Source organism: Zeus faber (genome assembly GCF_960531495.2).
Source record: "Zeus faber genome assembly, contig: SCAFFOLD_101, whole genome shotgun sequence".
Taxonomy (NCBI): Eukaryota; Metazoa; Chordata; class Actinopteri; order Zeiformes; family Zeidae; genus Zeus; species Zeus faber.
Window position 1 is genome coordinate 1 of NW_028293184.1, and position 23,283 is coordinate 23,283.

At 42.9% G+C, this 23,283-nt stretch overlaps 1 protein-coding gene across 1 annotated transcript in view; it reads right to left on the reverse strand.

Annotated features, from left to right (window-relative positions):
* Positions 1–123: 123 nt before the first annotated feature.
* LOC307247615 (plexin-B2-like) overlaps positions 124–23,283 on the reverse strand; it is a gene marked incomplete at both ends in the record, with an annotated part of 43,162 nt that continues 20,002 nt past the window's right edge. Inside the window, 12 exons of the mRNA XM_080024658.1 lie at positions 124–270; positions 532–598; positions 1,231–1,412; positions 13,856–14,085; positions 16,419–16,519; positions 17,218–17,354; positions 18,495–18,590; positions 18,708–18,791; positions 18,941–19,150; positions 19,226–19,337; positions 19,913–20,095; positions 20,240–20,376. Coding sequence (XP_079880784.1) covers positions 124–270; positions 532–598; positions 1,231–1,412; positions 13,856–14,085; positions 16,419–16,519; positions 17,218–17,354; positions 18,495–18,590; positions 18,708–18,791; positions 18,941–19,150; positions 19,226–19,337; positions 19,913–20,095; positions 20,240–20,376 — 1,686 coding nt within the window. The remainder of the gene's footprint in view (positions 271–531; positions 599–1,230; positions 1,413–13,855; positions 14,086–16,418; positions 16,520–17,217; positions 17,355–18,494; positions 18,591–18,707; positions 18,792–18,940; positions 19,151–19,225; positions 19,338–19,912; positions 20,096–20,239; positions 20,377–23,283) is intronic.

The window sequence follows — 23,283 nt, forward strand, 5'->3', positions numbered from 1 at the left end:
TATACAAAAGTATATTTGGCAAATTTTATAATTAATTTATATTTATTATTCTATTTTACCATTATAATCATTTTCTCAGACTGTTCAGCTTCTGCGAAACAGTGTTGCATTTTTTTTACTAACCAGCACGCAGTACTCCACGTCATCTCCAAGCAGGCCCGTGTCGTTGAGCGTGTATTTGGCCTTCTTCATTTTGGCATCTACAGGGCCCTTTTCCACCTGGTGCTTTAGGGCCTTGAACAGCTTGTAAAGGGGCTCCCCTGCTGTGTCCTATACAGCCAAAAACAATAATAGTTTCGATAAAAGCCTGTATAAACAGACAGACAGACAGACAGAAAGAGAGAGGGATGTTTGTCTGGCAGAGCTCAGAAAGTGAGGGAGTGAGGAGGGGTTCGTCACTCTGAGGTCACAGAGCGACACAGGGAGAAAAGACGAGAGGAGAATTAAAGGCCTAAAGGGGAAGTATAGGGAGAGACAGAAATGGAGGAAGATGGAGAGAAAGTAAAATTAACTGAAAGAAAGGTGCATTACCCTCAGGAACTGATATAGACAGATGGACATCCAGTTACAGAGCATCCTCTCCACCACAGTCTCTGACCTGGCCCCACACACACACACACACACACACACACACACACACACACACACACACACACACACACACACATATATATATATATATATAAAAATAAATATTTTACATTAGAATTTGCCTACTCATAGAACGTAAAGAGTGGCTCCGCCATCTTGGTGTATTTTATTTATATTTTATTTTATTTTATTTATATCTACTGTATATTCCCTGTGTTTTAATTTCCTTTTTAACTATAATTTTATTTTATTTTAATTAATTATTTTTTTACTTACTTTTTACTTAATTAATTTAATTTAATTTATCTTAATTGCTGTATTCTGCTCTGTCTATATAATGTGAAGCACTATGAATTGCAATTGACTGCCTGAAAGTTGCTGAGGAATGAAATTTATTTGATACTTGCGTGTTCCACGCCAAAAAAGAAAAAAATTAATTAAGGAGCAGGACAAAAAAAATTTAATGCATATATTTACATTATTTGGGTAAGATTATTGGGATTTTTGTCCGGTTACGTTGAGCGAAGAATTTCGAGTGAAGAAAAATTTTACTAAATTTTCTCACATTTTAATGCAGCTAGAAAAAACACTTGCCTTTTGTGTGCTGCAAAACTACATGCAGTACTTGAACACACACACCTCCTTAGCATGAGCTTGGGGTTCTTGCTCTGTACGTGTTCGTCCATGAGCTCCAGCAGCAGAGTCCTCATGATGTCCGTGTAGTACTCCAGCTTCCCGTGCAGTGCCACCGTCAGCAGGGAGGCGAAGTAGCCACGTGCCCGCGCGTTGAAGTCCGGCCGTCCCTCCAGAGTGCGGATAAACTGGTGTGGGGGGGGGTACCGACAGAACATTTAAAAACAAAAAAAAAGATTTGAAAAGTACATCCTCAACTGGAAAGGAAAATCTGTCTGCCAAGGGGATCGCCAGGGTTCATTCAGGCATTAAAATGCATTTAAATGTAATTCAAGCACTATCTTTTCAAGGACTTCACGCAAAACAAATATAATCATTACATTATTATAATACATTACATCATTTAGCAAACACTTTTGTCCAGTACTTAGGAGAGTTAGTTTTTTTTTTATTAATGAAAGTATGTTAGACAATAAAAGGAAAGAAGATTCTCATGGCCAGGACAGTAGACAGTTTCAATGTGATCTTTATTAATTCAAATTTTATATAATCTTTATCTGCACTCAGAACAATAAAAATGTCTCCATTAAACGTAAGGTCACTAACTAACAAGTCATTTTTAGTTAATGAGCTTATAAGTACTCATAACCTGGATTTTGCTCTATTAACTGAAACCTGGCTAGATAGAAATGGCTTAGTCGCACTCATTGCGACAGCACCTCCGTTCAAGTTCTTTTCAAACCACTAGAGCTGACCAAAGAGGCGGTGGAATAGCTGCTGTCTTCTCTGATATCTATACCTGCAAGGAAATCCTCCTTGGAGAATTCACGTTTTTTGAACACCTTGCTATATCTATAAACTGCAGTGCCCCTATTTTAATCAAACCAAACCAAAATCTAATGTGGCTTTCTTGTGAATTCTCTGACCCTAACCCTAAGTCAGATCAAAAGGACTAAATATCACTGTACCCTATGTCATGGATGTTGTTATTTAGATCACTGTTGCATTTTCTTTGACGTGTCTGCTCTTCCTGTACAACAGAGGGGTACCCTAACAATTAAAAAATGTATCATTAACAATAATACCATTGAAACCTTTAAGAGAATTGTAAATGAGTTACCACCATTCAAGGCATCATCAACTGAGGATCCTGTGAACAACTTCAACTCCAAAATATCATTGATAAGAATGCCCCTGTTAAAACTAAAAACATAGAAAAACAAAAAGCCCCCCTGGAGAAATGGAGCAGTTATTAGGCAGCTTAAGAGAGAGTGTCACCAGGCAGAAGGAAAATGGAGAAAGACAAATCTTCAGGTTCATCATGAAATTTACAAGGATAGATCCAACCGATACAATATAGAAATTAAACAGGCCAGACAGTGTTTCGTCTCTAAAATCAGTAATGAAAACCTCAACAATAGTTAAGTAGTGTTCTTTACTGTTGATCGACTTATTAATCCACCATCTACAACCCCGTCAGAGATGCTCTCCACTGAAAAATGTGAGGAGTTTGCTACATTCTTTAGTAACAAAATTATAGCTATCAGACAGAATATTAGTGCCTCAACATCCAGAAATGAACCTACCCTTCAGTTCCCCAGTAATATGACTGCTGCCATGTCTCATTTCGTCCCCTTAGACATAAAAAGACTGGACGATATTGTTGGTCAGCTCAGGTCCTCCACCTGCTGCCTGGAACCCCTCCCTGCCACATTTTTTAAAACAGTTTTTAACTGCCAGCACATGAGGTATTAGAAATTTTAAATGGCTCTCTTCAATCAGGTATATTCCCTGCAGCATGTAAAACAGCTGTCATTAAACCACTCCTGAAGAAGAGCAATCTCGATGCAACAGTTATTGCTTTGGACATGGACGCCATGATGAGCACCATCTACGCCTGGCTGGAGAATCCGGTGAAGTTTGAAAAATCGCACAGAGTCAACAATACCCTGGACACCAAGATTCTCCCACCGTCTGACCCCAAGCTGGAAGAGACCCACGTCCTCATTGTGGAGGGCTTTCTGCTTTACACCTCCAGACCTTTGATCGACGTACTGAACCAACACTATTTTATTTCCATCCTATATGAAGAATGCAAAAAGAGGAGATGCTCAAGTAACTACACTGTGCCAGACCCGCCCGGTCGGTTTGACGGTCACGTCTGTCCCATGTACGTCAAACACAAGAACTTCCACAGGCCCATTTCCAACCTGCCGTTCCTCAGCAAAATACTTGAAAAAACAGTTTACCTTCAGATTAAAAACTATGTAACTTCAACCAGCTTTTTAGACACCTATCAATCTGGCCTTCAGCCTCACCATAGCACAGAAACAGCACTTATCTGTTCTTCTGCTCCTGGATCTCAGTGCTGCCTTTGACACTGTTGACCATAAGATTTTATTATCAAGATTACAAAAATGTGTTGGCCTATCTGGCCCGGTTCTAAATTGCTTTAAAACTTTCCTATAGGACAGGCAGTTCTTCGTGTCCATAGGAGATTGTGTGTCAAACAAGTGGATATTGTATGTGGAGTGCCCTAAGGTTTGATTCTGGGACCATTATTGTTTAACCTCTAAATGTTTCCACTGGCACATATTGTAAAGAAACACAAAATAAATTACCATAATTATGCAGATGATTCACAACTGTACATATCCCTATCTCCTGATGACCGACTCCCCATACACTCCCTCACTCAGTGTATTAATGATAGTAATGCATGCATGTCATGCATGCATGGATGTCAAAGAACTTTTTACAACTGAACACAGACAAAACAGAAATACTCATCTTTGGTGCAAAGGCGCAAAGACAGAAAATTGCAGCTCATCTTAGTTCTCTGTCCCTGGACAGCAAAAATGAAGCCAAAAATCTGGGTGTAATCATAGATGGAGACCTAAATTTTAAGAGCCATATAAACCAAATCACAAAATCAACATTCTACCATCTAAAAAACATTTCAAAATTAAGAGGCTTCCTGTCAAAAGCAGACTCTGAAAAAGTAATCCATGCATTCATAATGAGTAGATTGGTCTACTGTAAATGGCCTAATCACCGGCCTCCCGATATCAGCCGTGCAGTGGCTACAGTTAAACCAAAATGTGGCTTCTCACTGGGACAAAAAAGTTTCAACATATCACACCTGTTATTTGATCTCTACATTGGCTCCCCGTCAAAACTAGAATTGATTTTAAGATTCTGCTACTTGTATATAAAGCTATCGATGGCCTTGCACCTCAGTTTATAAAATAAATGCTAATTATAGGCAAACCAGCAAGAACTCTCAGGTCCACAGGCAGTGGTCTTTTAACTATCCCCTGTACCAACTCTAAAGCAGGAGAAGCTGCTTTCTGTATATATGCCACAAGTAAATGGAACACCCTACCGAGGGACGTGAGAGGGGCCCCAACACTGAATACTTAAAAAATAAATAAAGAAAAGCAGGTTAAAAACCTTGCTGTTCGCTAGTCTATGACTGAATGACGTCTGTCTGTCTGTCTGTGTAACTGGGTTAAGGTTAGCAGCAGCCACAGCACCAGCATGGTGCTGTGGCTGCTGCTAACCTTAACCCTCGCTTACGTTATGGCTAAAATTAAGCATCTCTAACCCTATACCCTTACGTAAACACCTCTAACCTTACACCTCAACTTAACCGTCTCTAACCTGAGTGACTTCTCAGGTTCTGGTGAGAGCTACCACTTCCGGTACCAGTGACTTCTTTGCGTGTGCGTTGCTGTTGTCTTTTTTTGCTGCTGCTAGAGTTGATGTTGCTGCTGCTGCTACTGCTGCTATTTCTGTTGTGATATTAAGTGAGAGGATTATAAGAAGGGTGTGTCTTCGGAGAGATAGTCAAAAGGATCTCCCTCCCGAGGTCAGAATGAAAAACTTGACCCGTAATTTAGGGATGCTAATTAAAGGACCGTGACTGGATTAAGTTGAGACGGTGCACAAAGTTGAAATTCCCGTTTCCGGTGAGGGCTACCACTTCCGGTTCCGGTGACGTCTTTGCTCTGCGTTATTTCCTTGACATGAGATGGTACACACTGTTGACTCAATACAAATGAGATTTCTGGTTCCGGTGAGAGCTACCACTTCCGGTTCAGGTGACATCTTCGCTTGTGTGCCGTTGCTGCTGCTAAACTTATACCCAAACTTAACCTTCCACTGCGACTGGATTTAGATGAGATGGTGCACACAGTTGATATCTCAGTGTCCGGTGAGGGCTGCCACTTCCGGTTCTGGTGACGTCTTTGCTGTGAGTTGCTTCCCTGAGAACTGTTGACTCAATACAGATGAGATTTCTGGTTCCGGTGAGAGCTACCACTTCCGGTTCCGGTGACATCTTCGCTTGTGCGCTGCCGCTGCTGCTGTGGCTGCTGTTTTTGCTGCTGCTATTGTTGCTGCTGGTACAGTAGCCACTGGTGTTGTCATTGCTGCTGGTGGTGTTGTTAATGCTGCTAACCTTATACCTTAACTGGTGTTGTCGTTGCCACTGCTAACCTTATATCTGTACTTAACCATCTCTGATGTTATTCCATGACCTAATCATCTCTAACATTATACCTAAACATAACAATCCCAAGACTTATACCTTAACTTAACCATCTCTAACCTTATACCCTAATTTAAATATCTCTAACTTTGTACCTCAACTCAACATCTCTAACATCTCTAACCTGAGTGACTTTTCCGGTTCCGGTGAGAGCTACCACTTCCGGTTCCGGTGAGGCCTTTGCATATGTGTTGCTGTTGTTCCTCCTGCTTGGTTTTGCTGTTGTTGCTGCTGGTGTTGATGTTGCTGTTATTTTTGTTGCTGTGGTTGCTTCTGTTGTGGTATTACACTTAGAGGATCATAAGAAGGGTGTGTTTTCGGAGAGAGAGAAAGTCAAAAGGATCTCCCTCCCGAGGTCTGTTTGGAAATTTGACCTGTAACTTAGGGACACTAATTAAAGGACCATGACTGGATTAAGTTGAGATGGTGCACACAGTTGAAATTTCCGATTCTGGTGAGGGCTACCACTTCTGGTTACGGTGGTTACGTCTTTGCTGTGCTTTACTTCGTTGAGATGAGATGGTACACACTGTTGACTCAATACTGATGAGGAGATTTCTGGTTCCTGTGAGAGCTACCACTTCCAGTCCCGGTAACATCTTCGCTTGTGCGCTGTTGCTGTTTTTGTTGCAGCTGCTGCTGGTGCCTTATACCTTAACTGGTGTTGTCGTTGCGGCTTCTAACCTTATACCTAAACTTAACTCTCACTTACCTTATACCTCAACTTAACGTAACCTTTTACCTCGACTTAACCATCTCTGACCTGAGTGACCTTTCCAGTTCCGGTGAGAGCTACCACTTCCGGCTCCGGTGACGTCTTTGCGTGTACGTTGCTGCTGTTGTTGCGACTGGTGTCGATGTTGCTGCTGCCGCCATTGTTGCGGTTTCTGTGGCTGTTGTTTTCTGTTGCTGTTGCTGCCACTGTGGTTGGAGTCGCTTTTATTGTTGTTTTTGTTGTTGCTTTTGTTGTTGCTGCTGTTTCAGGGGCATTCTTTTGTAATGACCAGCGGACAACTACGTTTGCTCTTTCTTTTTTGTATTTCTTTGTAAAGCGCATTGTGTTGCCCTGGTATGAAATGCACTCTATAAATCAAGTGTGACTTGACTTGACTTGATTTATCTCATTGTCTATTATTCATATTAGTATATCTATTATAGATATACAAATTATTTATTATCATTCTATTATTTATATTTCTGGTCACGACGAATGTGACACACCAGAAAAAAAAAAAAGAAAGGCATACTCGTATACTGGGAAAGGGTTTGGCCTCCATTAAAAAATCTGCATATAGCTGCTATAAGTGTCTATTTAAAACCATGCTGGATTCAATTTTCATTTCCCAATGTTTATTATGTTACAATTTGAATATCAAAATAGAGTTACAGTAGCTTTGTAACGGTTCTTTACAGTTGTACAGTTCTATGCCAGGAGACTCCGCCCCTTAGGGCCTACACTCCTATTGGTATACTAGGGGTAGAGCCTGCCAATATTGTCCCCCTGAACATGGCCCAGGTGCATAGCCGTCCAGGGTGCAGGCGGAAGCAGCCAAAGCCAGTGAACAAAATCTACGCACACTGCGACCCTGGCAATCCATCGTGCTCCACTGAAGGGCCAATGTTAGTCACGCAGGTAGAAACTCAATGTGAAAATGACAAATGAGGGTACAAATGAGCGTGAAAATGTCCTGTTCCCTGACGCCCCTGAAAAGGGTAGTCAAAGGTTCTACACACCCTGAGTAGAGTGAGTACCGAGAACGGTTGGTGTAGCCTGACCCGCCGACCCATAAGCCATTGCGATACACTTGCATAACCAATGAGAAAGGCACTGTGCTGAGATCTCCATGGCACACAAACGTGCGCACAGGACGCCAACAGTGGAGTTGCTCCTCTCACACATCCTGGTGAGGAGGCAGAAAAAAGGCATCGAGGGTAATCACCCTCGTGTACACTCTCATGGTGGACACTGCGAGTTGTTCGTCCATGAGAGACTGCAGGAATTCCAATGTAGGAACGACATTGCAGCATAAGGGGTTGACCTCACTGAAGATGCACCACCCCTCAAACACGTTCTACTTGGAGGCGTAGAGCCCATAATGGTGGATATTACAGCCTGTGACAGTCAACACAGTTCAAGCCTGCCCTCAGGAGGAGTTCAGGAGTCAGGCCTAAAGAGAATGCCCCAGGACTGGGAACGATATCACTGAGCCCCCAGCCTGCTACAGTCCCATCACATGATCGTCTGGAGCTTCGTGAACCAAAGTGAGCCTGGGCGATCGGATCGCCAGTACCACTAACAGCATCTCCAAATGCACCCGTTCCATCAGTCTGGGAAGCAGATATGACGGTGGGAAGGTGTAACGGAAACCCTCCGGACAAGGGTGGTGCGCAAACTCGTCCATCCCCAGGGGAGGGTCATCCCTCGTGTGGAGAGAGAACCACAGAGGACACTGAGCCATCTCCCTCAACGCAAAAAGGTCCACATGTGCTGTCCTGAATACTATCCACAACTGGAGCACCATATCAGCATGGAGACTCCAGTCTGCTTCATGGGGTCCTCCCTGCGACATGAGGTCCGCCCCCATGTTCAGGTACCCTGGGAAGTGGCTTCCTGACAGAGAGCGAAGCCGCAGCAGTGTCCATTCCCACAGCCTCCCAGCCACGTAATGGAGCGTCAGTGACCTGCCTTTTGAGATCTAGGCCACTGTAGCCATAGTCCGACCTGACCTGCACACCCAGGCCCCATATCAGGAGCTCAAAGTGCTTCAGGACCACTAATGCAGCTTCCTGCTCCAGGAGGTTGATGCGCCATTTGGATCCATAGACACCCCACGGCTGCAGGAATGCCCTGAGTGAATGTTTGTTATTTTAGATTCATTATCCAAGTGATATACACTGGGAGAACATGCAAATTCCACACAGAAAGGCTCCTATTTGGGAGATAACCCGCCGGAGCATGGTGCCAACATTGCCCCAGGCGGGAATCAAACCCAGGACCTTCTTGCTGTGAGGCAGCAGTGCAATGCACTGCACCACCGTGCCACAGGAAAAGCTTAGCTTATTATGTCTTTGATGTCTATGATGTCTTGAGTGTATGTGATCCTACCCTGTGGATCTTTGATGGATGTACAAAGTGTTTTTTCTCTATCACGTTTCAATTGATTGGCAAGAAATTGACCTGATTTGTCATTAAATCAAAATAATTTGCTCATGTTCGTTGCATGAGGAACTGCATTCTTGTCCTTCCTTTTTTTTGTGAGTGGAGAATGAAATAATACTACCTCTTAGAACTGCCATAGCCGTGATATTTCTGGACAGTCATTCAGTTCAATGAAGCAAGTCCATTCTCTGATAATTAAATGGGGGATGGTAGCTCAGGCGGTAGAGCTGGTGGTCTAGTGATCTAATGGTTGCTAGTTCGATCCAGTGTTTGAACAATTGTAAGTCGCTTTGGATAAAAGCGTCTGCTAAATGACTAAATGTAAATGGTTGAATTCTTTATCTGTCAAAAGTAAGGCATTAAACCGCCACCTGCTGGGGGGGTTCCGGTTGGTTTCATTTTTGAGGTTGAAACTAATTGGCCCATGATCGGGGATTACAATAGGATGGATTTCAGGATTCGTGATTTTGGACATTAGAGAGTTACTTGTCAAAAAAGGTAGATTCTAGAGAAGCATTGGTGGGGTGGTGAATAATATGTGTTTTTCTCTATTACGTGGATAATTTGATCGCCAACAATCGCCAATAGCAAGACCACTCATATTGTTTTATAGTGTCCTACGAACGCCAGGATTTGTGGGGCGTCTTCGAACGCTGCCCGCTTCTCCTAGCTGCCCCCCCCGGAGGAAGGACAAGCCAAGCCGGGTCAAATGCAGAGGCCACATTTTACCGGCCACCATCCAAAGCGTGTGTGTGTGTGTGTGTGTGTGTGTGTGTGGTGTGTCACATCACGATTAAAGATACTTCATATAATAATTGAGTCAGAGAATTTCAAGAGTTTTGAAAATATAGTGTGAAAGAAATTTGGGAAATTTTAGCTACTGTTAATTTGATGTTATTGTATATTCTGTTAATCATTATGTAACACCCTTCTATGTCTGATATTGTGGTTTTATTTAGATATGGGATACTTTTGTTGATTTTATTGACTGATATAAAAATACATTTTTTGAGTTGTATGATGCAGAAAACATCTGATTAACCCATTTAGCTTTGAGTTTGAGGTGCTTGGATGCAGTGAGGTGAGTTTCCTGCATTAGACAGAAGCTGGGGTTCCTCCTGGTAAGGTGACTTAGGATTTTGCTACATTTAGCAGGTGAACCCAAGCCTCTCACATTCCAACTAACAAACTTAATGGGTATCATTGAGGTTAGTTAAGGGGTGATGGTTGTGGATTTGTAGTTTTCCTATGCAGCAGCACAGTGCATCCAAGGCAATAGCTATACTACCATGCCCATGCTTTCCCATAGATAAGGCTGAGTTTTCCTCCTTTACATTCCTTTTTACTGTCCTAGTTTTGCAGGAGGTTTGAGGAAATACATATCTACACAAACAATTGACAAATACACAAAGATAAACATAGAACATTGCAGAGTTAGACATACATATAGTGAGAGACTGAATAGAGTGATGGAAGAAGTAGGGAGGGAGGGATTAGGGAAGAAAGATGATGAGAGAAGTAGGGAGGGGGAATTAGGAAGGTGAGATGATGAGTGAATATTTGAGTGAATACCAGCGATACCCTTTTACCCCCCTTGGTTCATTTCAGCCCCCGTCCTTTGCTTTTAACCAGCTCCTTTTGCTTTAAGTGTTCACACTTGGCAATGATTGAGTGGGGACGGTTCCCCACGCGGTGTCCCAGTCGGTGAACCCGTGGAAGGTGATCTGCTTCACAGTGTAATTGGAAGTTACAGGAGTGTGTGGAGGAAGTCTTTCTTCCAGAAAACTTCAATGTTTTCTGGGGACTCGGTGTTGTTCTCTGGGATCCCAGAAAATATGAGGATGTGCTGCATACTTCTGGATTGTATATTCAGAATAGTCGCTTTCATTATTATTATTATTTTTTTTTTAACCTCCACCTCCATTGTGAGACGCTTTGTGGAGGTTTTTAGATCTGTGTTGTCTTTTTGCATCTCGCCGACCGTGCGCTGCAGGAAATCAAGGCTGGCTTTGATCTCAGAAATGTCTCGGAGAAGTGGACCGAGCATGTCCAGCTTCTTGTTCACCTCATCCCAGACAATAACCTCTACAGCACTCGAGATTAGATCATCTGTGTCTGTTGCTGAGTTTGTTTTCTTTCTTTCAGCCGGATTATTGCGGTCCTGATCCTCTTCCATGACGTACTCGTTATAAAAAAAATCTATATAATCCTCGAGGTCCTCCACTTTGGTTTCGCGTAGTGTTCCTTTTTTTGAAATTTATATATATATATTTAGTTTTTTGCAATTCGCATTGTTATTTGTCTGAGTTGGAGCAGACTGTCGGTGTTTTGGTCAGTGCAGAAGGGCGCCGCATTGTTCGATCTGTTCTCACTTCCATCAACTCGCAAGACCACAGCATGCTCCCATGAGATCTGCCTCTTCTCCTGTAAGATCTGCCTCTGCTCCCGCGGGATCACTCTGCTCCTGTGAGGTCCGCAGCCCGCTCCTGACGTGCATACGACCCACCCACCATCAGGTCCACATCTGCGGCCAATGGCGGTGGGGGCATGAGAATCCCCAGGCGCCCCGCAGCAGAGGAGTGGAGGCAGAGGAAATCCGCCCCGAGGGATGGGATTGGTAGTTTCAAGATTCAAGAGGTTTATTCGTCACATACATATACATACTTTCATACATATATGCAGTGAAATGTAATGCAACGCACCGGTGATAACACACAAATTGTCCTAGAGAAGAATTTCTTTCTAATAGACCAACTAACTGATTTCTATAACGTAATACAGTAAGTCGAATACTTATAGAAAAAATAAAAATATATAGAATAAAATAAATACAATAAAATAAAATATGCGTATGTATATGGAATAGGCAATTGTGTATATACAGATATGTGCATTAAAGTGGCATGTGAATGAAGTGAGGTAGTGTTTGGATTATACAGCACAGTATACAACAGTATGGCGCAGCAATACAGCATCACGAACAACCCTGAACAGTGACACAGTATGCGGTACAGTATGCTACATATAGTACAGTAAGGTAGTGGAGCCTATGTGGTTGGTTCAGTGAGGACCCCTGGTGAGGTCAGCGTTGACAGTTCTAATGGCTTGAGTGAAAAAACGTCTCTGTCTCTCTGTTCTCGCTGTGTGACTGCGGAGGCGCTTGCCTGACCGCAGCAGCTGGAACAGTCCGTTGTTGGGGTGATGAGGATACTTCATGATCTTGCAGGCTCTGCTACAACACCTCCTGGTGTATAACTCCTGCAAGGGGGGGAGGGTAGTTCCTGTGGTACGTTCAGCTGAACGCACCATTCTCTGCAGGGCCCGCCTGTCCTGAGCAGTACAGTTCCCAAACCAGGCAGTGATGTTGCCTGTCAAGATGCTCTCCACCGCTCCACAGTAGAAGGACTTGGATCCTCACCGAGACCCGGGATTCATCAGAGTGTCTGTTTGTAAAGTCCATGTTAAGTCCTCTGTGATGTGGACTCCCAGGTATTTGAAGCTGCACACCCTGTCAACAGAAGTCCCATTAATCACCAATGGGACCTCGATTGTAATCCTCGCCTAAAGTCCACAATCAGCTCCTTAGTTTTGCTGACGTTCAGGTGGAGGCCGTTGTCCTGGCACCAGAGTGACAGGTCAGCCACCTCCTCGCAGTAGGCCTTCTTGTCGCAGTCGATGATCAGGCCCACGACAACGGTGTCGTCAGCAAACTTGATGATGGTGTTGGAGCTGGACCTGGCCACACAGTCATGTGTGCACGGGGAGTACAGTAGGCGGCTGAGGACGCAACCCTGGGGGGATCCTGTGTTCAGGGTGAGGGAGCTTGACATGTGCTTCCCCCCCCTGACCACCTGGGGCCAGGCTGTGAAGAAGTCCAGGATCCAGGCACACGGCGGAGCATTCAGTCCGAGCTCCTTCAGCTTGACAGCCAGTCTGGTGCGGACTATGGTGTTGAAAGCTGAACTGTAATCGATCAACAGCATTCTCACATAGGCCCACTTCAGGCCATCCAGATGTGTGAGCATGGTGTGCAGTACCTGGGAGACCGCATCATCCGTGGATCTGTTCTGCTGGTACGCGAACTGCAACGGGTCCAAGGTGCGGGGGAGGGAGGCGCAGATATAATCCTTAATCAGCCTCTCGAAACACTTCATGACCACCGAGGTGAGGGCCACTTGACGGTAGTCATTCAGGCAGGAAGGAGAGGCGATCTTCGGGACAGGAACGACGGTGGACTTCTTGAAGCAGGACAGGACCACTGATTCAGCCAGGGAGATGTTGAATATTGTAGTGAACACCGGAGCTAGCTGGTTAGCAAGGTCTTCAGTACTCGCCCAGATATGCCATCTGGGCCTGCAGCTTTCCTGGTGTTCACCCGCATCAGAGCCCGCAGATATCGCCACTATCGTTTCCAGAGCGTGCTGGTTCGACAGAGACCTGGTCTTTGCCCAGCGGCTTGCCGCTTGGCCCGAAAAGAGGTGGAGAGGAAGGCTGGGAGAAGATGTCCCCCCTGTCTATGATAAGGAGTTCACCGTCCTCCCCGTTGGTGGATGGTGACAACGTCATCATTTCGACGGTGGCCTGGCTTATCGGAAGGTTGGTGAGAAACCCACCCCGGGGGACCTGCTCGGCAGCTGAGATAGAATGGCAGGCCCTGCACGCTCTGCGAGGCCAGCGGCAGCATGCTCTGTCCCAAAACAAATTAAACACCTGTCGTAGGCATTGCCTGCTACCGTCAGCCCCTTACACAAACAGGTGGCTCTTGATGGAGAAACAGCCATTTCAAGACGGAGAGTAATACCTTATGAGGGTGATCGTGAATTTGGAATGAACTTTATTTTAGGGGCGGAACTGAGATAAAATCAAAACAAACAAACAATAAAACAACTTTTTAAAAAGCAAATAAAATGAGTACGTACATTAATGAGGAACGTCTTGCTGTTGAGCAGGTTGGAAAACTGGTTGAGGGCCTGCGTCACGGTGGCCCTGCGGCCTTCTGGGATCTGCAGTTGCCCCGTGATCATGACATCCTTGGCACCGTCCTTGGACGGCAGGAAGAAGCTGCGGTCTGTGTAGGTCTTAAAATCCAGGAAGGGGATGCGGGCCTCGCTCAGGTCGCTGGTGTGGTCCTCCATCTCGATCATCAGGTCTGCCGAAAAAGCAAGGAATGGGAGCGGGGGGGGTTGAAGTCCATGCCCACATTTCTTGAGAGTGGGGATATAATAATAATAATAATAATAATAATAACAATAAATGACAATACAAAATCATAATTTATACCCTATTTGACCCTAACCTAACCCATAAAAATAATTTATCCTGTGGATAGTAACGCATTTTGTATATTTTTATATCTTGCCGTCGTCCGAGTATGATCCAAATCCATCCATTTTTGTAGAGGATTTTATTTGAAAATTATGCATTTCTCATCTCCGAGGACACTGAGCCGTTTCCCTCAACGCAAAAAAGGTCCACTTGTGCTGCCGAATACTCTTCACAACTGGAGCACTATATCCGGATGGAGGCTCAAGTCTGCTGCTACAGAAAAGTTTTGTCAGTATGTTCACTCATACACTCTGTCTCAAATTAAAACTACCCTAACTAGAGAACAGGAAGAGCTTAGAGCGTCAAGTAAAAACACCCTGATGAAAATGAAAGAAACAAACTACAAATTGTTGCTTCTGTTGTCCTATTGGGTGTCACTTCTTAACATCACTCAGATCCACTGAAAGGGATGACCTTTGGGTTTATATAAAACCCTGTCTCACACACACGCATGCATGCACGCATGCAGGCACACGCACACCAAACACAGTCCTATCAGTTATTAAGCACAGTACATCTCTGTAACTCCAGTCCCGCCTGAGTCCTTTTCCTTTCTGTCGGTTGTTACAGGTGGTGTTGAGCTTGATGCTGATGTCCAGCAATCAGACTTCTGATTGGTCAGAGACAAGCGTGTAATTGCATCACTAGTCACATGTAATAACCCCCTGGACTATTCGATTGGACTTTAACTACATCATTCTAACACACAACCTCTGACAGAGTGTACATACATAGAAGTACAGAAGCACAGAGATAACCGCTGTTAAACACAAGACAGGTGTTGCGTTTGGAACGCGGATAATGTAACAATCTTTTTACTTAATTCATTTCATACAAATCTGACACACACCAGAGCGAGTTATAAAAAACAAAAAAACATTGCCTTGTGAATTTATAGAAAATCCAGAGATCTATATTACTACAGAATTCTTGAATTGTAGTTAGTTGTCACAAGAACCATACTGTATGGCATTATACAGTGAAAGGTATTACTTTATTAATATTAACCCTATTATGTTTGAAAATAATTGGGTTAGAGCAGCAGCCTTTTCGGACTCGCAGCCCACTTGAAAATCTCACATGTTCGCGGCCCACATAATATATAAATATATATATATATATATATATATATATATATATATATATATATATATATGTATTTTTTTTTTCTTCAATTAAATCTATGTGTTTTGCCCATTATTTGGCAGTCCACTTGTAATACCCTCTGGTATTGCGGCCCATAGTTTGGGAATCGCTGGGTTAGAGTATTACCAGAAGACAACTGCATTAAACAAGCGCAGCATATTAAACGTCATCAACATATATGCTTCTGAGGACAGCTGACACGCACCAGGGTAGAAAATAGAAACCCAATAAGATCATCTTCAGAATTTCAGAGATATCAATTTATACAATCTTCCTAAATTGTAGTTAGCTGTAACAATAACCATAAGCAATTACATAGTGCAAGGAACATGTATTAATTGTGTCTGTGTAATGAAATTATTTAAAAAAAAAATTTGGGTTGGGTTCCAGATGCCTTTTTGGGTTCCAGATGCCTCAAAGAAGCCGACATTCCAAGGCAGCAAAGAACATGCTACTTCAGAGGTCAACCACTCAACTCTTAAAAAAAAAAAAAAGACTAAAATATTCTCTGAAACCTCTGAACAGAACTCAGAAAACTCACGTCACACCAACTAGACCTGGACCCTCTGTATTGCTGCCTGCAGCTATATTTTCATTCTTATTTTTATTCTCCATTTTTTCAGAATATTAAGATGTTTTTATTTTTATTTTTTCAATGCTAATGGTCAGTAGGGTAACGCACCAACCTCACCAGAACAAATTTCCAAGTATATGTAAATGTATCCAGCAGAATAAACTGATTCTGATTTGATTCATGATTGGCCCACAATGGCGAAAACAATCCAATTTGCAGTATCTTTTACAAAAAATTGCAATGCTGTTTGGTAACTTTTCAATGTTTCATGTGGAAAAGTGGGCCGGCCAGCTAAATTTTTCCAGCATTTTTCCAATGTAGAACAATTTGGCAGGAATCGGTTGAACTTGGATACATTTTGCGCAATTACAAATTCCTGGAGGGAATAACTATGCAGTGCATGCTAACACAAAATTTTACTCTGTATGTGTATATACCAGTGAACTCCTTCTTGCAGCGGTCTCGCACACTCTCCTCCAGACTCTCGAGCTGGTGTTTCACCTTCTCATACTCCCTCTCAGCCTGCTGGCTCTTCCTCCTAACACACACACACACACACACACACACACACACACACACACACACACACACACACACACACACACACACACACACACACACACACACACACACACACACACACACACACACACACACACACACACGGCAAGCTGTTTTAACATTTAATTCACAGGATGAACTAGTCACTTTTTAAAAGTTACTAGTACTTATATTTTAGTTACCAATTTCTATTCCAACAGTTACTAGTGCCTATTTTAGTCTTACTAGCCAAAATGTATTAGGTATTAGTACTTATTTATTAGATACTAGTAATTATTCCAATTGCTACTTAAGTAACTATTGCAATGTTTAAAAGTAACAATCTGGAAAATGTAGTCATTGAAACCTAAAGGGCGTTTTTCAGATATTAAATATATGCTTCAGACTAGGATCTATTCGCATTGTTGCTAGTATATATTTTAATTTTACTAGTCACCATTAATCGAGTACTCGTACATATTCACTAGTGACTAGTGCCTTTTCTTGCTGTTACTGGTAACATTTTTTGTTTTACCAGTAACTATGTATTTTTTATCATCATGAGAAATATCTAGACAAGACAGTTACATTTAAAATGTTATTAGTAAAAAAATAAATTGTTACTAGTAACAACGGGAAAAGGCACTCATCACAAATAAGTACTAGTACAGTCCACTGAAGCGGTGTTGAGCTTACCTGTAGCAGTAGACTGACACAGCGATGAAGAGCACCATCGGCAAAATGACGCAAGGGATGATAATCCCAAGAGGAACCTCGTCCTTCCTGGCGTAGTAGACCGAGCCCACCATCCATTCTCTATTCCCAAACTTCACCTGGAGCGCAGGAGAGAGTGAGTTCTTTGCTGATAATTCCCGATTTGACTTGTTTGGCAGTTCTAGTGTCCAATATACATGGAATTTCGATAAATACAATTCAAGAGTTGCATGTTAGTGCGGAATGGGTAACATCTGTAGTAAACGTCATGCAACCACAATGGGCCTCATTCATGAACAGTGCGGCACACAGATTTGAGCATAAATCTTGCGTAGGCATGGTTCGAGCTAAAATTTGGTTCTTTGTTCTTACTTAAAGAATATTTAGAACTTCCTAAATACCATGTCTACTATGTGTTTTCTTTCCAGATTCCTGGAAAATGATATTGCCAAACTTTAACTATATGTAAGTGGCATAGAACCACAATTAGTAAAAAATGAGTAAATATTCAATATGACAATATATAATATCAAATTTAAAAAAGATTTACTACCAATAATAATCAAACCCCTTTTATGTATCTTCTTTGCATATCTTGATTTGATCTTGAACGTGTGTTTTTTTTATAGGTTAAACCTTAACATAGAACCACAGTGGTTCTATGTTAAATTAACTCTGTTGTATGTGCAGTTGGTTAAGACTGCCTCTACTGGCTTTGTCGCTGCAGCGCCACAGCAGACATGTGCAGTAGAGTCGCTCCTCCTCCTTGTTTACCTTTGTGCCAGAACCAGAAAGTTTGTTACAGCATATGGAGAAATCGAGATGTGGTATATGTTAATTAGCAGTTGCGAGCTTACACCTGTCCATTTAGAATGGTACAGCTTTATCAACATACATAAGTGTTTTGGAACAAATGTGACCAGTACCCATAAGTCATTAATACAGTGCTAACTTTGCATATCCAGCGCTCTTGCGCATACATTTTGAAAATAAGAACATGTGCCTTGAACTTGTTGAGTTATAGGCACATATTTGTGAACGAGACCCACTAAGACATAAAGTATCCTTTAGATGTTTATTATGTAGCAAAGGCATCTGGCACATCGTCATCCACGTTGCATCCACAAGACGACAAATCCCAACAGAGCAAATCCTAACAGCAAAAGCTGAGGAAATACAACTTTTGACGGAAAGTTCTGCCAGCGGTTATCGTACGAGCATGCACTATTCAATGCTTATGTGTGTCTGTGTGGACTCACCACTAGCTCGAGGAGGTCACTGGTTGTGTCCCGGCGGTGGCGCTTGGACCTGGTGCCGGGCTGGGATGACGGCGCGTCCAAGAACAGCTTATCGTCCTGCGCAGAAAAGTATTCTCGTGAAAACAAAGGACTTGTATCTATTCTATGCCAACATTGTATTTATCGAGAATTCAAACTGTAGAGACACGATTATATTTTGTCTTTTTGGCGTACGTGCAATATGGTGACATTGCAGGAGGCGTCTCCCACAAATGCCTGCACCTCTCGTGCAGTCATGGCCTTGGAGAACCCTCGCCCCTGTTGGGATGGCGAAAAGCGAAGAGGCAGAAAGACAGGCGAGGAGGTTGAGAAGCAATTTCAAATTTCGTGAAAATGTGGATAAATAGAACAACAGAGGTGTTTCAGGTCTCAGACTGTTCGATTGAGCAATGTCTTCCCCAGCTCACTGTGACGATGATGATACTGGTCTCCGTGATGACGTTCTTGACCAGCTTGTTGAAGGTGGGGTCTGGGTGATAGTCGAAGCCCTTCAGCTCCTCCAGCACGTTGTCCAGCCGCAGCGCTGTCCTAAAGGAGGGCACGTCTCGACAGCAGTTGACAGCGGGGGACAGGAACTGCAGCACTGTGTCATTTTTAACCAGTGCCTCCTGGAAGAACTTTAAGACGGGTAGAGTGAAATACATTTTGACACAGACACACACACATACTTGAAGTGCAATATGTTAGCATACCTCAATGGGAGTATCTTCCTGTAAAAACTCATCGGTGGAGGGCAGAACCATCATGGTGGCTTTCTGAATCTGGTCGAAACCGGTGCCTATCACGGTGATCCTCCTACCCCCGCTGTGCACGCGCACACGCACACACACACACACACACACACACACACACACACACACACACACACACACACACACACACACACCATATTCCCAGATCCCAAGAGAAGGCTACAATGTCAGTGAAGGGACGTAATATTTTGCTGCTTGTACCGAAAGTTATTAGCTGTGAGTGAAAAGTCATTACATGTAGGGTTGGTGTCAGCTGATGGCGCGAAATATATTCACTCCCTTCAACCGAAACTTGTTATGAGTTGACACCAAAATTGATACCACCAGGTTCAGAGCACAGTACACAGTACAAAACAAGTTATGAGTTAGTGTGCTGCCGAATTGTTTCACTAACCTCAGAGATTAATTGTAATTATTACACAACATTTGTTGTTGTTTAAGAGTTGATTTGGACGACCTATTATAGTCAATTCAAATCAACTTCATTCATAAATAACATTTATAGGCAAACTGATAGGGAATTATGCACTATTCGTTTTGAAAAATTTGTAAGAACAGTTGAAATTTTGGAAGACTCTGAATCCTGAGATCAGACTCATTGGAACCACTTGACGGGAGCCCACGTACCACACAAAGCTGGCCTTGGGGCTGAAGTCTCCCACCTTGGGGTTCTCCGAATACTGGTACAGCATGGGGACGTCCTTGGTGGTGTTCTGACCGTACTTCATGGTTATCGCCAAGGGCTCTGAGGGCAACTTCCGCCCACGGTACTTGCCAGTCATGCAAGAAATGTTGCTACCGAAGGACAGCCTGAGGGGCATGCAGCATTGTCCAATTAATCAATGTCATATACTGATATAATTTATACATATTATGGACAATAAAAAAAATGTGCAAGACAATTTCCAAGGCCGTTTACTGCAATCTCATCTCCCCCTCCCCCATGCTGCTTACACATGACAGGCCACGCCCCCCACAGTGACAGCGATGTCGTCTTCAGTCGCCGTGTCCAAGTGTGTCCCGGTAATGGTGATCGTGGTACCACCGGCAGCCGGACCCCTCACTGGGCTGACAGCTTCTGGAACAGGGTCCTGGAGAACAGAGATGAAGGAATCAGCAAACATACAATGTCCCTGTGTATTGTTCAGTATGCCCAATTAGTATGTGAATGTACATGTATGTGTATTATGTTTGAAGCCAGAGTATGCATCAAATAGTGAAAAGAACCAGGATCACATATTACATCTTGAGTGTTCAGGGTGTATTCAAAGCAGATGCTGGTATTGTGTGTGTGTGTGTGATGAGTCCACCTGTGTGTTTCTGATGTGACCACCTGTGAGTGCATGGGATAGGTCGCAATTAGTTCTGGTGTACGAAGTCAGAATTATATTGTTATGCCTCCAAGCAGTGGAAAGGCATCACAGCCTCCCACGAGCCACGCAGCTGAACAGACACCCCATGACCACAAGAATGCTTGGGCATTATGCATCGTGGCCACAGAAGACCCCCCAACCCACAGAGAAGCCGAGAACCGGCAGAGCAACACCCATGCACGACCCAAGGTGCACAAAGCGGCCGCAGAGAGCATGTATGAAACATATATTTTTGGCTTGGGCTCACCCTTTTGTTTACAAATTTGTTTACAAGTTATGTCGCCTATAAGTGATGTTGGTCATACCAGCCAACAGGACAGCAGTCTGGGAACGATATTCTAGAAATGCATCCCCCGCAAAATTTAAATTTTTGGTTTTTAGAGGTGTGACAAAAACAAAGTCACTGATTACAGAGGGCACACAGGAAAGAACACAGTCAGTAATATACTCGCCCACAATAATTTACAATACATCGAATGTTACAACTTTACATGATTCCACTGCAGTAATATATTATGTTGGGAAAAAAGACACTACTTAACTCGGATCAGTTTATTCATACTTGTCTTAAAAAGAAGTCTTAGCCGAAGCGTCATCATAATCTGATGTTTCTTGCCTCCACAGTCCAAGGGTCTGAAACAGCTGAAGCATAGTGCTGTCTGAAGCTGCTTTCACACATGCACTGCTTACCCAGAGGAGCTGTGTATATGAATGCAAATGTTTGAATCAGTTGGACTGGACATTAGACAGACTTTACCCAGCCACAAATACCACTCAATGCGCAGTCATGCGCATGTGTGCCGATGGCTGAAGATACCATGTCTGACTGGATCATAGGTTATGTTACCTTGTCGATGAAATTGTGTCAAAGTTTTGTGGTTTATTTAAGGTATTTGACTCGGAAGTGGTGATTCCTATAATGAGTTCTATTTGTTTTGTGTAAGAAATGGCAATAAAATAGCAGATTGTGTAAAATGGAAGATAATTGATTTGATTAGCAGTTGGTTGGTCTAGGGCGGTGGTCGGCAACCCGCGGCTCTCTCATGTGGCCCTTCAGCTCCTCTGCAGTGGCTCCCGGTAGCATTCACAAAAAATAACATGAAAATAAATTAATTAAAATATATATATATATATATATATATATATATATATATATATATATATATTTTTTTTTTTTTTTTTTTTTTTTGTTGCACAGTGGACAATCTTTCAAAGGGAACACCTCTTATCATGGAGTTCGAGGTGATACTGTGACACTGAAATATATATATATTTTCTTTATATTTTGTCAACTAAAATATGTGTCACATCTTGCAATGTCTACAGCCCGGCACTTTTCCCTGCAGGTGATTAATCTTGAGTTTGCGACCCCCGGGCCTCGGTAAACAAATCATGGATAAATCCGAAAAAAGAAAATTTTAATTCTGTGTGGACAGATTAATTTGCTTTCACCGCCAACGATGCTGGTTTACCTGTATGCTTGATATATGGTGAGAAATGATCAATAACAAAAAAAAATTGATGTTGAAAGACATTTTCAGAACAAGTACACAGAATTTGCTAAAAAAGTACCAAGCTGGAGATAAGTGAAAAAAAGCAATTTTGGAACTGCTGGCAAAAGCTGCGCAGAGCAGAGCCAACATACGATACTGAGTCTTGAAACTCAAATACTGCTTTTAGTTTTGTGGCCACTCAGGAGATAGTAAGGCTTGGAAAGCCGTTCACAGATGGAGAATACATTAAAAAATCGTTCATTAAAATATCAGAGCATCTATTTTCGGACATTTGTTCAGAAAATGAGAGACACGTCTCTCTCTGCAAAGACCGTCAAAGACCGTCCGGTGGCTGTCCAGGGGAGAGGTGCTGAAATGGTTTGATGCTTGTCTAGAACATGTGAAAACCTTCCTGGAAAGCAAAGGCCTCACCTATCCCGAACTGGAAGATCCAGATTGGCTTGAAAAGTTGCACTTCATGGTGGATATGACAAATCACTTAAACACGCAAAATAAAAGTCTCCTGGGAAAGGGAAGCACGGCCCTGCAGATGCTGGAGGATGTTTTGGCAATTGAGTGCAAGATGACCGTTTGCCAGAGATGTACAGAGAGGTACGCTCTCTCACTTTCTCTCCCTGAGAGAGTTCAAAGGAGAACATAATCACATCAATTGTGAGTGTTTACAGTGTGAGACCATCGTAATGCAAACTGCATTGGGGAAAAGATTCAGCATGTTCAGAAAGGAAAAAACACATTATCCTTCCCTGTCACACCCCTAGACATCGACCCATCCCTGCTGAACATGTCTGCATTCACAGGACTGTCAACCCGAAATGAAATGTGAAATGAAACTGGCCGACCTAGCTGAAAAAGACTTATGGGTGTCCAAGTTCGAAAGCCTGACAGCCGACCTCAAATATGTCGCCCGTCAGAAGGCAATTCCTGCTGAAGAACACAAATGGAGTGATATGTGACCTACCGCAGCAAAACCTGCATTGTCACGCATTTCTAAAATTGCCAGGAGCAGCCAAATAAGTTGAAAATATCTTTCTAGAAGGAAAATGAGAATCTGGAAAATTCAAATATTTATCTCTCAATTTTATTATTTTCAAAACCGAGTTTGATTTATAAA